We start from the raw sequence: 18574 nt of genomic DNA on the forward strand, positions 1-18574 counted from the left end.
AGCATCAGGCTTCCTGTGGAATTACGCCACCGGACTGGGGAGTGGGCAGGAAGCGATTGCAAAAGGGCACTTCCACCCACAGGGTATTCTGCCATCTTATCGTTTCAGTGAGGTTAGGTTACAAACAGGGCAGACTGTGACAAAGCTTACCGATGAGGGTGACAGGGACCCCAAAGTCTAGCGCGGAGATGGCGGTCCACTTCCCTGTGCCCTTCTGCCCAGCAGTGTCCTGAATTTTAGGCAGCAAGTGTTTGCCAGTAGTGTCCCGGAACTTCAGAATGTCCGCTGTGATCTCAATCAGGAAAGAGTCCAGCTGGGTCTTGTTCCAGTCTTCAAATGTCTGCGTTATACGGGAGCAGAGAAAAGGCACTGACATAGTACATAGCGCATGGTAACTTTCTTATATTATTACCTAGTAGACAAGTTCTCACCTTTGCCATCTCATCCTGTTCCATGGCCAAGATATCCTTCATTAGATGGTAAGCCTCGCAGATCAGCTGCATATCACCGTACTCAATCCCATTGTGCACCATTTTCACAAAATGACCAGAGCCTTCTTCCCCCACCTGCCCGGAAACGCAATAAGCAGAGGGTGGAATTGGAGAACATGGGACATTTCCATCACACGTGACAGAAGTACACCCGTGTACCGCCACCTGGGCTATCAGACATACTAGTCTATGTTCACTGATTAGGTGTGCGCTTAACTAGCAAATAAAAGGGGAAGGGAATAAAGTAAACATCCATATTGCTAACACTGGCTGGAGCCTTGTGACCCTTCACCATCGTGCACAGTACATGGGCCATGTGTTTCTGAAATGGATATTTTGGGCCTGGAGTGGAGAAATCTTCGTCCCTCGTGGATCCTCATCACTTTAGACAGAAATCCAGACGAGCCGACTCTCATTGCATCCCACACGGAACACGGAACGAGGCCCGTGCTGGGGAATGGGGGAGGGTGGCTGGGTATAGGTCACAGCGGGTGGCACGCAGAACACACGCGGCATACAGGTCCTCTACCCTGAGCCATCTTCTGGGTTATGTGCTGTTTGGAATAGAAGGAAACTGATGTACAGGAACACAAGCTCTGACCCGGCTATTATATGGATATGAAGGATGCCGCGGGTAAGCTCCTTTGAAGACTACTAGTTTGTCATTTATCATTATTATTACCTGCCCTATTAGAGCGCCAACATATCCCACTGAGCTTTTTAATAATAGGGACGACATTCAAGAAGAAAAAAAAAAAAAAAAAAAGGGGATCAGGACTCGAGCTGAAAACGTTTGCGGATGCGACTTTTCCAGCTCGCTCGCCAAATCCACTTGTGATCACTCACCCAGTCGCAGCACGGCTCCGTCCCAACCTTAGCAGCAATGCTCTGGAAGATGGGTTGGATGTGAGACCTGCCAGGGAAAGGAGGATGATGAATGTACAGATGTAGGACGGTCACAAATACAAGTAACCAGCACTGCATAGCTAACAATTTCTTATCATGTGAGAAGATGTAGTACATATACCTCATAATGTAACAACATTGGGCCGACACCATAACAACCTACCTGTTTTAGCCTTAGGCCCGTATTCAATTGGAGCGAAAAGCCGAGATCGGCGAAAAAGTTTCGCCGATGACGTCAGATCGCCAGGCGGAAAAGTAAAGTATCGCCGTATTCAATTTCAAAGACTTTCCGCCTAGGCGGAAAGTCAATTCAATATAATAGGCAAAAAAGATTCGCCTATGAATAGCAGGCGGAAAAATGTGCAGAATTGGGGTTTCGGGGTGCAACGTTGCGGGAAACCCCCTGCAGGCTTAAAACAGTCCCCCAAAGGTAAACTGTATCAAATTTTTATTAAAAAAAAAAAACGACTTCACAAGACCCCAAAAAAGTACTTTTTGGGGGCGACAAAAATGAAAGTTGGGGGACACAATTATAAAACTAGCAAAATAGACTCCAGGGGGGTCCCCAAGTATGCCCCAGGTGTTTTTTAGATTGCAGATGCTTGCAGCAGCCTAAACTTCTCCGGTAACCGATTCATTCTCACAATGGCCATGTAATATAATCACGATGCATCTCCCAAACGATACTGGCTAAATCTCCGGACTATAAGGATTCTCAATAGGTTTACACATAATCACGATGCATCTCCCAAACATGTTACTGGCTACGTCTCCGGACTATAAGGATTCTCAATAGGTTTACACATAATCACGATGCATCTCCCAAACAAGATACTGGCTACGTCTCCGGACTAAAGGGATTCTCAATAGGTTTACACATAATCACGATGCATCTCCCAAACATGATACTGGCCTAGTCTCCGGACTATAGGGATTCTCAATAGGTTTACACATAATCACGATGCATCTCCCAAACATGTTACTGGCTACGTCTCCGGACTATAAGGATTCTCAATAGGTTTACACATAATCACGATGCATCTCCCAAACATGATACTGGCTACGTCTCCGGACTATAAGGATTCTCAATAGTTTTACACATAATCACGATGCATCTCCCAAACATGATACTGGCTACGTCTCCGGACTATAAGGATTCTCAATAGTTTTACACATAATCACGATGCATCTCCCAAACATGTTACTGGCTACGTCTCCGGACTAAAGGGATTCTCAATAGGTTTACACATAATCACGATGAATCTGCCAAACATGTTACTGGCCTAGTCTTCGGACTATAGGGATTCTCAATAGGTTTACACATAATCACGATGCATCTCCCAAACATGATACTGGCTAAATCTCCGGACTATAAGGATTCTCAATAGGTTTACACATAATCACGATGCATCTCCCAAACATGTTACTGGCTACGTCTCCGGACTATAAGGATTCTCAATAGGTTTACACATAATCACGATGCATCTCCCAAACATGTTACTGGCTACGTCTCCGGACTATAGGGATTCTCAATAGGTTTACACATAATCACGATGAATCTGCCAAACATGTTACTGGCCTAGTCTTCGGACTATAAGGATTCTCAATTGGTTTACACATAATCACGATGCATCTCCCAAACATGTTACTGGCTACGTCTCCGGACTATAAGGATTCTCAATAGGTTTACACATATTCACGATGCATCTCCCAAACATGATACTGGCTACGTCTCCGGACTATAAGGATTCTCAATAGTTTTACACATAATCACAATGCATCTCCCAAACATGTTACTGGCTACGTCTCCGGACTAAAGGGATTCTCAATAGGTTTACACATAATCACGATGCATCTCCCAAACATGTTACTGGCCTAGTCTCTGGACTATAGGGATTCTCAATAGGTTTACACATAATCACGATGCATCTCCCAAACATGTTACTGGCTACGTCTCCGGACTATAAGGATTCTCAATAGGTTTACACATAATCACGATGAATCTGCCAAACATGTTACTGGCCTAGTCTCCAGACTATAGGGATTCTCAATAGGTTTACACAAGATTTACATGCAGCAATAGGGCCCTGAGCAATGGTTCACATCCCACCCCCTCCCCTAAAGAGATACAGTCCCCTTAACCCCTATTTATCTCAGACTACAAGTAAGAAAGGCTGCTGTATAGTTCTTTATTGAGAGTCTAGAGGACTCGTCTTACCAAGCTTCACTGTCTCCTCCGGGCATCAGAGAGGGCCCATACCTGGCGCCATCCTCCCCACCGCTGACTCCGCTTCCAACAAAGCGGATGCCCTTTGTCTTCAGCTCTTTACACCGTCTCTAAAAGAAAGCAACAATAAGGAGTTCTGTAAGATTTGCTCTGTATCGGCGCGGATGACTGTATACAGATATTATATACAGTCTGAGCTCACCGTACTGTCCCTGTACTCGGAGTTACCGCCATCAATGATGATGTCACCGGGCTCCAGCAATGGCACCTGCAAACAGAAGCAAAGATCAGTGTATGGCCACAACCAGCAGAGTCTTTGTAACGAGGGATTAGACCGACAGAAAAGATTCCATTCATGAGCGAATTCTTGGGACAAACAAGACTAATATATTCAGTGAACTGGTAAAGTCAATAAGGCACAAAGCTGGGCACACTGGGAGGGGCCCATAGATTTCGCTGTGAGTTGCTACGCAGAGCCAGAAATGATAACGGATTGTGCTGACGGAGGGGGGGAATGAACACACCCCTCTCATCCCCCTCTCTGCAAAGTGAAAACCGACCAGCAAGAGATGAAAAGGTTTCCTACCAAGCTACAGATGAAGTCGTCCACCGCCTGCCCGGCTTTCACCAACATCATCACTCGCCGCGGCTTCTTTAGCTTGGAGACCATTTCTGCTAAAGAGCGAGCCCCGATCACCTTGGTGCCTTTCGCCTCATTAGCCAGGAACTCGTCCACTTTTGAAACCGTCCTGTTGAACGCACAGACCTAGGTGGGGAGACAGGGGACGGTGGTGAAGTGGAGAAGAGACCCCACAGAAATCTGTACATGCGAGTATCAGTCATCACACCATCAGGCCCAATATCTGCCCGGATATCACATATCGTACGTGTTACACAGGCTGAACTCATCATTCATCTGGACAGCTGGCGATATTCATACATCCCATACAGGCAGGAGCATGACATGAAGGTGTGTGGGGCACTGCCAGCTCTTATGCTATGCCCACAGGACATCCCACACTAACGGCAAATGTAAATAACGCCCAGGGCATTAATGCAGGATGTACACAACAGAGGCTGGTGCAAAGAGTTCAGCAGATTTATTGCATTTATTATTTACTCATTTTATTGATACATGCAGATTAAAACCCTGCTGGGATTGGCAGCTCAAGCGTCACATGTACAGATCTCCACCCCTATGTAGCGAACGCCAGAAGCAGCTCCAAACTTTATTCATCGCAGGTAGACAGCAGTCGGCATTTGTGCTCATTACTATTGTTTGTAGTAGTTTGCGCTGAATACTTTTTTTTAACAATTAACTTTTTCTGTATGAATACATGAATTGCGCCCAGGGTAAGTGGTAAGAATGGCAGCAGGTTACTGTGTTCTCATTGAGCTGAGCTACATACACATTCATCAACCATACACAGCATCAGAGGGAAAAAACAACCGCAGGCCCAGAAGCTACTCGTACCAACGTTTCTATGTCTAGTCATTACCCCAATGAAACTTTAGCTTGTGGGTGCTATGGAATTCATTCCCGCGACGGGCACTGTGTCACACGAGACTGCATGGGATTAGCACATTGATCGGCTTCTCCCGCGCTAAGGCGCGCCCAGCACTCGCGACCAGCCCCGAAGCCGTACTTACCATGCGCGCAGAAATCTGCCAGTAATATGGCCTTGGGGCTAGTCACAAAAATTAATTGAACAGCTCTGCTAAAGTCCCGTGTAAGAATTAAATGGCCCCCTATGAGTGGTTATAATTATATTTATATACACATATATAACTGTACTGTGCTGCAGACTGCGTTGGTGCTATATGAATCAGGACAGCCCAACGTGACACTCTGAGCATTTCCAGCTTCTTTCCCTGTCTAAATCTAAACTGAAAACCCTCAGGACTATATATAATTGGTATATATATATATATATATATATATATATATATATATATATATATATATATATATATATATATATATATATATATAAATTGCTGGTCAAACGAGGAAGCTACACAAGAGCAAGTTACAGAAGCAGGAGATGAAGCAACGTTCCGTGTCACCATATCCTCCCTTACCACATAACCGTGGTCGTTCATATTCAGAATCAGGTTCTGCCCCATCACAGCCAATCCAATGAGAGCAATGTCAGCTCTGTAGAAAAAGAAAAGCACAGTGTAATTAGCCGGGCCTGAGGTGTATACCAGGACAGGAGCAGTACATTATAATGAGCCACAGAGAGAGCCAGCAGTGTACACAGGAACAGCTATAGCCCACAGTGTAATTAGCCAGGCCTGAGGTGTATACCAGGACAGGAGCAGTACATTATAATGAGCCACAGAGAGAGCCAGCAGTGTACACAGGAACAGCTATAGCCCACAGTGTAATTAGCCGGGCCTGAGGTGTATACCAGGACAGGAGCAGTACATTATAATGAGCCACAGAGAGAGCCAGCAGTGTACACAGGAACAGCTATAGCCCACAGTGTAATTAGCCGGGCCTGAGGTGTATACCGGGACAGGAGCAGTACATTATAATGAGCCACAGAGAGAGCCAGCAGTGTACACAGGAACAGCTATAGCCCACAGTGTAATTAGCCAGGCCTGAGGTGTATACCGGGACAGGAGCAGTACATTATAATGAGCCACAGAGAGAGCCAGCAGTGTACACAGGAACAGCTATAGCCCACAGTGTAATTAGCCAGGCCTGAGGTGTATACCGGGACAGGAGCAGTACATTATAATGAGCCACAGAGAGAGCCAGCAGTGTACACAGGAACAGCTATAGCCCACAGTGTAATTAGCCGGGCCTGAGGTGTATACCGGGACAGGAGCAGTACATTATAATGAGCCACAGAGAGAGCCAGCAGTGTACACAGGAACAGCTATAGCCCACAGTGTAATTAGCCAGGCCTGAGGTGTATACCGGGACAGGAGCAGTACATTATAATGAGCCACAGAGAGAGCCAGCAGTGTACACAGGAACAGCTATAGCCCACAGTGTAATTAGCCGGGCCTGAGGTGTATACCGGGACAGGAGCAGTACATTATAATGAGCCACAGAGAGAGCCAGCAGTGTACACAGGAACAGCTATAGCCCACAGTGTAATTAGCCAGGCCTGAGGTGTATACCGGGACAGGAGCAGTACATTATAATGAGCCACAGAGAGAGCCAGCAGTGTACACAGGAACAGCTATAGCCCACAGTGTAATTAGCCGGGCCTGAGGTGTATACCGGGACAGGAGCAGTACATTATAATGAGCCACAGAGAGAGCCAGCAGTGTACACAGGAGCAGCTATAGCCCACAGTGTAATTAGCCAGGCCTGAGGTGTATACCGGGACAGGAGCAGTACATTATAATGAGCCACAGAGAGAGCCAGCAGTGTACACAGGAGCAGCTATAGCCCACAGTGTAATTAGCCAGGCCTGAGGTGTATACCGGGACAGGAGCAGTACATTATAATGAGCCACAGAGAGAGCCAGCAGTGTACACAGGAACAGCTATAGCCCACAGTGTAATTAGCCAGGCCTGAGGTGTATACCGGGACAGGAGCAGTACATTATAATGAGCCACAGAGAGAGCCAGCAGTGTACACAGGAGCACCTATAGCCCACAGTGTAATTAGCCGGGCCTGAGGTGTATACCAGGACAGGAGCAGTACATTATAATGAGCCACAGAGAGAGCCAGCAGTGTACACAGGAGCAGCTATAGCCCACAGTGTAATTAGCCAGGCCTGAGGTGTATACCGGGACAGGAGCAGTACATTATAATGAGCCACAGAGAGAGCCAGCAGTGTACACAGGAACAGCTATAGCTAGGGTTACCATACTATCCCTTTAAATCAGGACACTCCTGAATTACACTGTTCTGTGGCTGGCTGACTTCAAGTCTGCATATCACCTGGTTTTAATTTAATTCCACAGAACCTGTGTAATTCCTGAGTGTCGCGGTTTAAAAGGATAGTATGACAAGCCTAGCTATAGCCCACAGTATTCACTCCATGAGAGACACTGGAGAGATCAGCACCAGCTATGGGATGCCCCTATGTGAGTGGTTACACTACTGATTTGCCAGACACAAAAAGGCATTTACACCCACAAGGCGGACCTGCAGTTTCAATTGTACACTTTGTGAGCCCTGGAGTTGGCTCTGGGAAACTCAATCAGTTCCTTGCCATATAGATAAACCTGACAATGTGCAGATCTCAGTGATTATAACAAGCTCCTGCAGAAGTGTAACTGGGAGCTGGAAAACACTTTACAATGAAAGTAGAGGGCAAGGCCTGACCTCCTTCCAAACGCACCTTTACCCCTATTTATATCATTGTGCAAAACACATCTCTGCACGTGGCTGCTGAAGTCAGAGCACTCGTGTGCCCAAGCTGTACCCGGCAGGGCCTGCAAACCCATTACACTACCCACTCAGACAGGGGCAATTACCCAACACATCACAAAAGTGTTTGCTCTGTAGTTTGCAGAATACAGACCTGACCCAGAATAGCACACAACTCAGCTGCAATGAGTGCTTGGAAATATATGCTAATTTCCGCCTGTATTCAAAGATGGATGCATCTATTAGCCCCCCCCCCCCCCACCCCCCCAATCCATCCGCTACTAAAAGTAGCCCTCATATCCATCAGCGCACATTTGCACAAGCCCCATCTTTGGTGCAAAAGGCCCACCCGAAATCAGATTGATCTCTGCGCACACTTGCCCCCAGTGACGTGCGGAGTGGTGAATGGCTGGGGAGGGGCACATGTATAAAACAAGAGATATGGTAAGAACTTACCTTTGTTATCTCTGTTTCTACGAAGTCCATAGGGTCCACAGGGTTGACCTTGGGGGTATAGCTGGATCTGGATCCACGGGCACCACGCAGTTAAAGCTTTGCTGCTCCCAGGATGCACTTGGGTCCGTCCTCCTCTATACCCCGCCCCCGAGCCACAGCAACTCAGTTGGTAAGCAGCCAAGGCCGGAGGAGGAGACTAAACAGAGAGAAGGAAGACTGGAACACACAAGAAACCATACTCACAGAAATGGGAGACGGAAAACTGGTGACCAGTCACAGAGCCCATATGAAGCCAGGTGCATCAGGGCGGGTGCCCTGTGGACCCTATGGACTTCGTAGAAACAGAGATAACAAAGGTAAGTTCTTACCATATCTCTTGTTTTCTACTTCAGGGTCCATAGGGGGTCCACAGGGTTGACCTTGGGGATGTCCCAAAGCAGTTCAACTAAGGGCGGGGACGCTCCTGTGCTGAAAGGAGTACCCGGCGCCCGAAGGATGCATCCGGAGAGGCGAAGGTGTCAAACTCATAGAACCTCAAAAACGTTTGAATGGAAGACCAAGTGGCCGCCTTACACAGCTGAACAGCAGAGGCGCCACGTCTAGCAGCCCAAGAGGGACCCACAGAACGAGTGGAATGAGCCTTAACAGAGGCTGGCACAGGTAAACCCTCCTGTGCATAAGCCTCACAAATAACTGAACTAAGCCAACGGGCTAACGTCTGCTTGTTGGCAGGCCAACCCCTCTTGTGAAAACCGAAGAGGACAAACAAAGAATCCGACTTCCTAACCGAAGCAGTCCGGTCCACGTAGATTCTAAGTGCCCGGACTACATCTAAGGAAGCCTCACCAGCGGAAAGATCAGGTGACTGAAAAGCTGGCACGACAAGCTCCTGATTAATGTGGAACTTGGAAACCACTTTGGGCAAAAACTCAGGGCGAGTGCGGAGCACCGCTCTGTCCTGGTGAAAAATCAGAAAAGGGGGGCAACAGGAAAGCGCCCCCAACTCTGACACCCTCCTGGCAGAAGCAATTGCTAGGAGAAAAACGGTCTTGAACGTCAGCCACTTGAGGTCCACCGACTCAAGAGGCTCAAAAGGAGGACCCTGCAAGACCCATAGCACCACCGCCAAGTCCCAAGGAGCCACAGGAGGCACGAAGGGAGGCTGGATCCTGAGAACACCCTGGAAAAAAGGTGTGAACATCCGGTAGTGTAGCAATCAGTCGCTGAAACCACACGGACAAAGCAGACACATGAACCTTCAGAGAGGCCAGGCGTAAGCAGAGCTCCAAACCTGATTGAAGGAACTCCAAGATTCTGGAAACCCGGAACACCTGAGGATTATAGTTTCTGGATTCACACCACTGAAAGTAAGTGCGCCACACCCTGTGGTAAATCCGTGCGGAGGCAGGCTTGCGTGCCCTAAGCATGGTACCAATGACCGAACTGGAGAAACCCCTAAACCTCAAGACGGCTGTCTCAAGAGCCACGCCGTCAAAGACAGCCGACCCAGATCCGGGTAAAGGCAGGGCCCTTGAGACAACAGGTCCCGACGCTGAGGAAGAAGGTACGGAGCGTCGATGGAGAGACACCTCAGATCGGAGTACCAAGGACGTCTGGGCCACGCCGGAGCCACCAGCATGAGCATGCCGCCGTCCTGCTTGAATTTCCGCAGAACCCGAGGAAGTAAGGATTTCGGAGGAAACAGATACGCCAGGTGAAACGTCCATTTCACCGACAGCGCGTCTACCAGACTGGCGCCTGCGTCTCTTGTCCTTGACCCGTAAACGGGCAACTTGTGATTGTGACGGGAGGCCATCAAGTCCAGCTCCGGCAGCCCACACCTGTCCACGAGTAGCTGAAACACCTTTGGGTGAAGCGACCATTCCCCGGGATGCACGTCGTGACGGCTGAGGAAGTCCGCCTCCCAATTGAGGACTCCAGGAATGAAGACTGCCGAGATCGCTGGAATGTGACACTCCGCCCAAGCAAGGATGCGAGACACCTCCGACATCGCTGCCCGACTGCGAGTTACTCCTTGGTGGTTGATATACGCCACCGTGGTGGCGTTGTCGGACTGCACCTGAACCGCCCTTCCGTGAAGAGCGGGACCGGACGACTGCAGGGCCCGGCATACTGCCCGCAGTTCCAGAATGTTGATGGGAAGAAGAGCTTCTTCCGCAGACCAACGACCCTGAAGTGACAACGAGCCGGTCACTGCCCCCCAACCCCGAAGACTGGCATCCGTCGTGAGCAGGACCCAGTCCGGGATCCAAAAGGAGCGCCCCTCGACCAGATGAGCTGTTTGAAGCCACCAAGCCAAAGACTGCCGAACCTCCGGGGACAACACCAGCAACTGAGAGCGGATCCGGTGAGGTAACCAGTTCCATTCCGATAGAATCAGCCCCTGCAGGGGCCGGGAATGGAACTGGGCAAATTCCACCATGTTGAATGTCGACACCATGGAGCCCAGAACTCTCATAGCCGAATGGACCGACAGGCGGCAACTGCTCAGGCAACTGTGTATCCTCAACTGCAGGGAGGAGACCTTCTCCGGGGTCAGGAAGATCCTTTGCTGACGAGAATCCAGCAGGGCTCCCAAATGAACCATCCGCTGAGATGGAATCAGGGAGAACTTTTTCCAATTTATCAGCCACCCGTGCGCTTGCAGGCAAGCGATCGTCAGGTGGAGATGTTGAAGCAGTACCTCCAGGGAGCTCGCCAGCAACAGGAGGTCGTCCAGATACGGCAGCAGCCATATATTCTGGTTCCGAAGATGTGCGGCCATGACCGCCATAATCTTCGTGAACACCCTCGGTGCCGTGGAGAGACCAAAGGGTGGCGCCCGGAACTGATAATGGTGTTGAAGAATAGCGAACCTCAGATACCGCTGGTGCGAAGGTGCTATCGGAACATGGAGGTAGGCGTCCTGGATATCCAGGGACACCATGTAATCCCCCGGTTCCATCGCCAGAATGATGGAACGTAACGTTTCCATCCTGAACTTGGGAACTCTGAGGAATTTGTTCAGAGACTTCAAGTTGAGGATAGGGCGATGAGAACCATTGGGTTCCCGCACCAGAAACAGAGAAGAATAGTACCCCGTCCCTCGTTGTAATTGAGGAACGGGAACAATGACCCCTGCTGTCAGCAAGGACTCTATAGCTTCCTGAATCTGTAAGGACTTGGTCGTATCCTGAGAAGGACTCGTGCAGAAAAACTGGTGGGGCGGTCTGTGCCGAAAAGACAGGGCGTACCCCTGGGAGACCACTTCTCGAACCCAGGCATCCGTGGTGGTATTGTGCCAGCACTGGGCAAATAGAAGAAGAAGTCGGCCTCCCACTCTGGGGTCCCCCAGAGGGAAGCCCGTCCCATCAGGCAGAAGGTTTATCTTCCTGCTTGGAAGAAGGGCGCCTGGCACTACAGGCCTGTTTCTTGGGCTTAGAAGCGGCCTTGGTCGTCGACTGCCTCGGGAAGGACTGACCTTTGGCCTTGCCCTGAACCCGAAAGGACCGAAAAGCAGAGCTCCGAACCTTGGTAGGTGCAGAAGCCGAAGGGAGGAAGGCTGATTTAGATTTAGCCAGAGTGTCCACAATTTTGTCCAAGTCTGGACCAAAAAGCAACTCCCCATTAAAAAGGTAAGGCCTCCAGCCCCTTTTTGGAGTCAGCGTCAGCTCTCCAAGACCTCAGCCACAAGGACCGATGCGCCGACACAACTGCAGCCGACGCCCGAGAGGTCAGCAGGTTTGCATCTAACGATGCTTCCCCAATGTAGGAAGCCGCATCCCTCATTTGACCTATCAACGCTCTCTGGATCTCCGAAGCATCTTCCGGAAAGGTATCCTCCAAAGCATTGGCCCAGCTCTCGATGGCCTTAGCCACCCAAGAGATGGCCATGGACGGACGGGCCACCGCCCCCGAGAGAGAGTAGATAGACTTCAAACAAGTCTCCACCTTCCTGTCCGTGGGATCTTTCAGGGAGGAGATTGCCGGCAAAGGCAGCGTAGCGCTTTTAATTAAGCGGGTAACGTGGGAATCCACCGCAGGAGGAGTTTCCCACTTCCTGCAATGAGCCTCCGGAAACGGATAGTTCGAAGCCAACCGCTTCTGCGGTTGGAACCTCTTGCTGGGCAACTGCCAGGCCCCTGCCATATGATCCGTCAACTGATCGGACAGGGGAAAACCGTCGAAGCTACTTTGGCCTTTTTAAAATTTGGGTACTTTGACCTGGGGGTCGGCACATCCTCCTCAATGTGAAGGATGGCCCGCACCGCCCTAACCAATGCCGGCACATTAATGGAAGACTTAGCCTCCACCTCCTGGGCCCCGGCATCCGAGTCAGAGTCTTCATGGATCTCCCCGTCATCCGAAGACACGTCCGTGTCCGTGAACTGAGCCGCCAGTGAAGCCGGAACAGAACGCTTGGACGCCCGAGGGGGCAAATCACTGTGCAACATAGTTTGAAAAGCCGATGACGAAGCTGCCAGGCTCTGAACAGAGCTGGAGGGGACGTCCACCCAAGGCGGGGGTACTGCCTGAGGATAGCCCTGAAAAGGTACCATCGACTGCTGCGGCACCGTGGGGGATTGCACGTATACCGGCAAACCCGCATAAGGACCCACAGTCTGAGACCTGGGAGGAGACTGCACCAGACGCGTCACACCCGGGGAACGGGGGATGGTAGGCTGGGGCAACGCCCTAGAAGGGGACGCAGTCGGGGCCGCAAGTCGGTCCGCGATCGACGCCAGCACTTGCGTAAACATCGCCCACGGAGGATCCTGCGCCACCGGGGGTTTAGAGGGTCCAGGTACCAACTGGCACCGCCCACACAGACCGTCCTGAGACAAATCCGCTCCGTCAACTCCTGCCGAACAGCGTCGGCAGGAAAACAACACAGGAGCCACGGAGCGCTCATTCTCCTCATCAGACATGACACAAACTTTTTTGCAATAAAAGTGTCTCACCGAAACGAGGTAAGGTGTATAAAACCCACGCACTCCCAAGTATGCAACCCGAACAGCCCACAAACTGGTACTGAGGAGCACACCGCAGTATGTGACGGACCTCACAAATACGTAGATTTATATAAGTGAGGTTACACAGAAAGAACACCCCTCCCCCACGCACCTGCGGGCCGTAGGAGAAGGAAAGGGATAGGTAAAAAGCTGACAGTAAGTAGAAAAAAAGCACAGACAGCAGCACTAGCAAAAGTCACATACCATGCAGAGATAGTACTCACTGCACCTTCCGCTACAATCACCCTCCCAGATTCAGTGTCTGGGAGGGCTATAGCGCTGCGAACACTGTCCTGATCGGGGAGAGGTACGCAGGGGGACTGGTCCACTGGAAGCCTGCCTGGGAGCTCTGCGATGCTGCCTGAAGATGGCCGCTGGAGAGCACTGAGGAGGAGTGGCCAGGAGATAACAGCCCAGCGACGCCAGCACGCTTGAGAGAAGGCGCGCTGGGCTGAGGGGAGGAGCGCTGAAGCAGGGAAGGCTGCCTCCCCTGCTAGTATGAAAACCCCCAGGGAAGCCGGTTCCCCGCCGGTCTTACACCCTGGAGGTCAGCAGACACGCGGGGTATGCCACATAGTGGGGGAGCCCGCCGCCGCTACTAGCGCCGCAGGTCTGTCCCCAGAGACCGGCGGCATGAAGACTGCATTAGCTTTCCCCGCTTTCGCGCTGCACGCGGCTTACCTGGCCCCTTCAGTCCGGCAGCAGTCAGTGGGAGCTCCCGGAGCCACGCTAGCACTGACTCCGGGGTCCCGCTGCGATCCCCGGATCAGTACCGGCGTCGCAGCGCCAGCGGGGCTGTTGGAGCGGCAGCGTGGACGTCCAGATGGACAGTCTGATGCTGCCGCTCTGAAGACAGTCAAATAAAATAATAAAATCTTCTTTTAAAAAAAAAATAAAGCTTAGGGGCTGCTTATGCAGCCCCACTGCGCAGGGTGACCCGACACCGGCCGGGCACCAACTAAAACTGAGGTGCTGTGGCTCGGTGGCGGGGTATAGAGGAGGACGGACCCAAGTGCATCCTGGGAGCAGCAAAGCTTTAACTGCGTGGTGCCCGTGGATCCAGATCCAGCTATACCCCCAAGGTCAACCCTGTGGACCCCTATGGACCCTGAAGTAGAAAAACAGTTTTTATATCAAAACTCTGAAACATGACAGAGTATGATAGGGGAGGGAGTATAACAGGGGAGGCTCTGCCTCCCCTGACTGCACGTCCCTGAGCAGCCCACAGTTCTGTCTACATCAGCGATTCCCAACCTCGGTCCTCAAGGCACACTAACAGTCCTGGTTTTAGTGATATCCATGATTGTGCTCAGATGGTTAAATCAATGTAACTGAGGTACTTATTAAGTCACTTGTGCTCAAGTATGGCTATCCCTAAAACCTGGACTGTTAGTGTGCCTTGAGGACCATGGTTGGGAACCCCTGGTCTACATGCACATGACGCACCCTTAGAGCATTTATCCTATGTGCTAAAGCCCAATTATTACCCAGTTACATAACTATGAATCTCCCTCAGGTGCTCAAAGCTGCGTATCCAGGATCCGACAAACGCCCAGTTGCTAAACACCGCTAGATCGGTCTGCAAAATGGACGTGTGACAAACACCGAATCAGGTCCTATGTGAGCACCTGTTCTTAGTCTGAATGATCATTCACCCCCCAAAAAATGGCTACCTCTACTGAGTGCAGGCATCAAGTACCCTTCACCTCTCAATGCTGTGGTAAATATGAAGTGAAGCAATATCTTATTACAAATCATTTCTGATTCTTGGCGAATTGGTAGGTTGCATTCGCGTGAATATTTGTTCAGGCCACAAGATGGCCGCCTCCGTCATACGCAAGCACATAGCTAATAACTACAGACTATGTAAGATTGTGCGCAGCGCCTCTCTGACGCTTTGTCTTTCTGTTACTAGCATCTTCCATTTCACCGGTGTTCCTCATAATTGTAAAAAGCGGCGCCTTACGCAGGTCCAATACAAATACATTTTCATACAGAACTATAGATGTTGTGGTTAAACATATAAGAAGAGACAGATTTGAGTTTATTCCTATCAGAAATCAGAGTGTGAGGAGAGACTGGGTGTGATTGGAAGAATCCGGCTGTATAACATGAGAAGAGGGTGGTAAGCCTCTGGCGTGATAGGGCAAGCAGCAGATAACTAACGCATACACCAATTCTGGCCACACGTTTACACCCCGGGGCGTCTGCAATGTACAGGAGCTCAGGATTAAAATATAAAGGCTTCAACCTACCACACCTTGCTGGGAATCCTGAGCCACAAAGCAGGGTTCGGCCTTCCTTGTACCGAGCTGTGAGTCACAGGACTGATCAGGGTGTGCTTACAGGAGATGGGACCTGCACCCGGCATAGGGGTCTCCCGCTTACAGGAGATGGGACCTGCACCCGGCATAGGGGTCTCCCGCTTACAGGAGATGGGACCTGCACCCGGCATAGGGCTCTCCCGCTTACAGGAGATGGGACCTGCACCCGGCATAGGGGTCTCCCGCTTACAGGAGATGGGACCTGCACCCGGCATAGGGGTCTCCCGCTTACAGGAGATGGGACCTGCACCCGGCATAGGGGTCTCCCGCTTACAGGAGATGGGATCTGCACCCGGCATAGGGGTCTCCCGCTTACAGGAGATGGGACCTGCACCCGGCATAGGGGTCTCCCGCTTACAGGAGATGGGACCTGCACCCGGCATAGGGGTCTCCCGCTTACAGGAGATGGGACCTGCACCCGGCATAGGGGTCTCCCGCTTACAGGAGATGGGACCTGCACCCGGCATAGGGGTCTCCCGCTTACAGGAGATGGGACCTGCACCCGGCATAGGGGTCTCCCGCTTACAGGAGATGGGACCTGCACCCGGCATAGGGGTCTCCCGCTTACAGGAGATGGGACCTGCACCCGGCATAGGGTGTCTCCCGCTTACAGGAGATGGGACCTGCACCTGGCATAGGGGTCTCCCGCTTACAGGAGATGGGACCTGCACCCGGCATAGGGGTCTCCCGCTTACAGGATGGGACCTGCACCCGGCATAGGGGTCTCCCGCTTACAGGAGATGGGACCTGCACCCGGCATAGGGGTCTCCCGCTTACAGGAGATGGGACCTGCACCCGGCATAGGGGTCTCCCGCTTACAGGAGATGGGACCTGCACCCGGCATAGGGGTCTCCCGCTTACAGGAGATGGGACCTGCACCCGGCATAGGGGTCTCCCGCTTACAGGAGATGGGACCTGCACCCGGCATAGGGGGTCTCCCGCTTACAGGAGATGGGACCTGCACCCAGCATAGGTGTCTCCCGGAAACTCCTATGCTCCAGTCACTAATACTACATAGCACTTCTAGCACGCACTCTCACCCACCAATAACACATTTATTTTGTTTTTCATGCTTTTTTTTTTAATTAAATAAGAGTGTGGTGTCAGGACCTGCAGGGCTAGTACAGAAATCATTACTAATGAGCATCAATGGTATAAAAATACATTCGGACAGAGGGGAAAGCCTTCTGCTCATCTGATTACTAAACAGGATTATCGCCTACTTTGGAAAATCCGTGCCCACCGCCCCATGACATGCCAGGTCAGGACGCTTCATAACAGGGAAGTTTAAACTAGTGAAGTAAGGTCTTGTTTTTAAAAGGCATTACCCAGTGCCCCTTCTATAACAGCACAGGCGTCCTGTAAGCTCAGCGCTCATCACTTATATGATGGCATCTGCGCACGTCTCTCGTTCGCAGTGTTGGAGGCCAGCGACGTGCGGTGAGGTAAATGGCTGGGGAGGCACTGACAGTGACGTGCGGCGAGGTAAATGGCTGGGGAGGCACTGGCGGTGACGTGCGGTGAAGTGAATGGCTCGGGAGGCACTGGCGGTGAGGTGAATGGCTGGGGAGGCACTGGCGGTGAGGTGAATGGCTGGGGAGGCACTGGCGGTGACGTGCGGAGAGGTGAATGGCTAGGGAGGCACTGGCAGTGACGTGCGGAGAGGTGAATGGCTGGGGAGGCACTGGCAGTGACGTGCGGAGAGGTGCATGGCTGGGGAGGCACTGGCGGTGAGGTGAATGGCTGGGGAGGCACTGGCGGTGACGTGAATGGCTGGGGAGGCACTGGCAGTGACGTGCGGAGAGGTGAATGGCTGGGGAGGCACTGGCAGTGACGTGCGGAGAGGTGAATGGCTGGGGAGGCACTGGCAGTGACGTGCGGAGAGGTGAATGGCTAGGGAGGCACTGGCAGTGACGTGCGGAGAGGTGAATGGCTGGGGAGGCACTGGCAGTGACGTGCGGAGAGGTGCATGGCTGGGGAGGCACTGGCGGTGAGGTGAATGGCTGGGGAGGCACTGGCGGTGACGTGAATGGCTGGGGAGGCACTGGCAGTGACGTGCGGAGAGGTGAATGGCTGGGGAGGCACTGGCAGTGACGTGCGGAGAGGTGAATGGCTGGGGAGGCACTGGCGGTGAGGTGAATGGCTGGGGAGGCACTGGCAGTGACGTGCAGTGAGGTGAATGGCTGGGGAGGCACTGGCAGTGACGTGCAGTGAGGTGAATGGCTGGGGAGGCACTGGCGGTGAGGTGAATGGCTGGGGAAGCACTGGCAGTGACGTGCAGTGAGGTGAATGGCTGGGGAGGCACAACACCACCACTACTCCCCCTCCCCATAGAGCATGAAGGACCCCCAAACCCCGGTTGATGCTAGATCCTATGTGGAGAAAGGACCTCTGTGACGTATAGACCACGTGACTAGACCTATTCCCCCCCCACCCCCCCGGAGAACACAGGATACTCACTCCGCCATGATGAGTACTCAGGTGCCCGGATGATACACTGCCTGTGCTGTCCCGTATGTGCTGCTGTGTGACAGAGCCGCTGCCGCACGCCTCCAACCCAAGACAGTTCTTCGCTCAACCCACTTGACGTCACGACCTTCCCTCTCTCTGATTAGAGGAGCGTATATGTGGGGCGTGGCCTGGCTGTCACTCACCCCAGAGACTAGGAAGGTGGCTCGTCCGTCGGGCGGCGCGCCGACCAATCAGACCTGAGCAATCAGCTGCCGATCACCAGTCGGCAGCTCCCCACCAGTTACTGTACCTCACCACCACACGGTGCCAGGGTGTGACCCAGGGGGGGCTCTGACTGCCCAGCACCT

The 18574-nt window shown here is 51.8% G+C and overlaps 1 protein-coding gene across 1 annotated transcript in view; it reads right to left on the reverse strand.

The window, feature by feature from the left end:
• PGD (phosphogluconate dehydrogenase) overlaps positions 1 to 18345 on the reverse strand; it is a 29693-nt gene extending 11348 nt beyond the window's left edge. Inside the window, exons 1-8 of the mRNA XM_088465130.1 lie at positions 18216 to 18345; positions 5707 to 5782; positions 4211 to 4390; positions 3827 to 3892; positions 3616 to 3734; positions 1338 to 1404; positions 432 to 566; positions 151 to 340 (exon numbers count right to left, since the gene is read on the reverse strand). Coding sequence (XP_088321256.1) covers positions 151 to 340; positions 432 to 566; positions 1338 to 1404; positions 3616 to 3734; positions 3827 to 3892; positions 4211 to 4390; positions 5707 to 5782; positions 18216 to 18223 — 841 coding nt within the window. The 5' untranslated portion in view covers positions 18224 to 18345. The remainder of the gene's footprint in view (positions 1 to 150; positions 341 to 431; positions 567 to 1337; positions 1405 to 3615; positions 3735 to 3826; positions 3893 to 4210; positions 4391 to 5706; positions 5783 to 18215) is intronic.
• Between the last annotated feature and the right edge of the window lie 229 nt (positions 18346 to 18574).

This window comes from Taudactylus pleione, unplaced genomic scaffold (genome assembly GCF_031769625.1).
Source record: "Taudactylus pleione unplaced genomic scaffold, aTauple2 ptg001867l, whole genome shotgun sequence".
Lineage (NCBI taxonomy): Eukaryota > Metazoa > Chordata > Amphibia > Anura > Myobatrachidae > Taudactylus > Taudactylus pleione.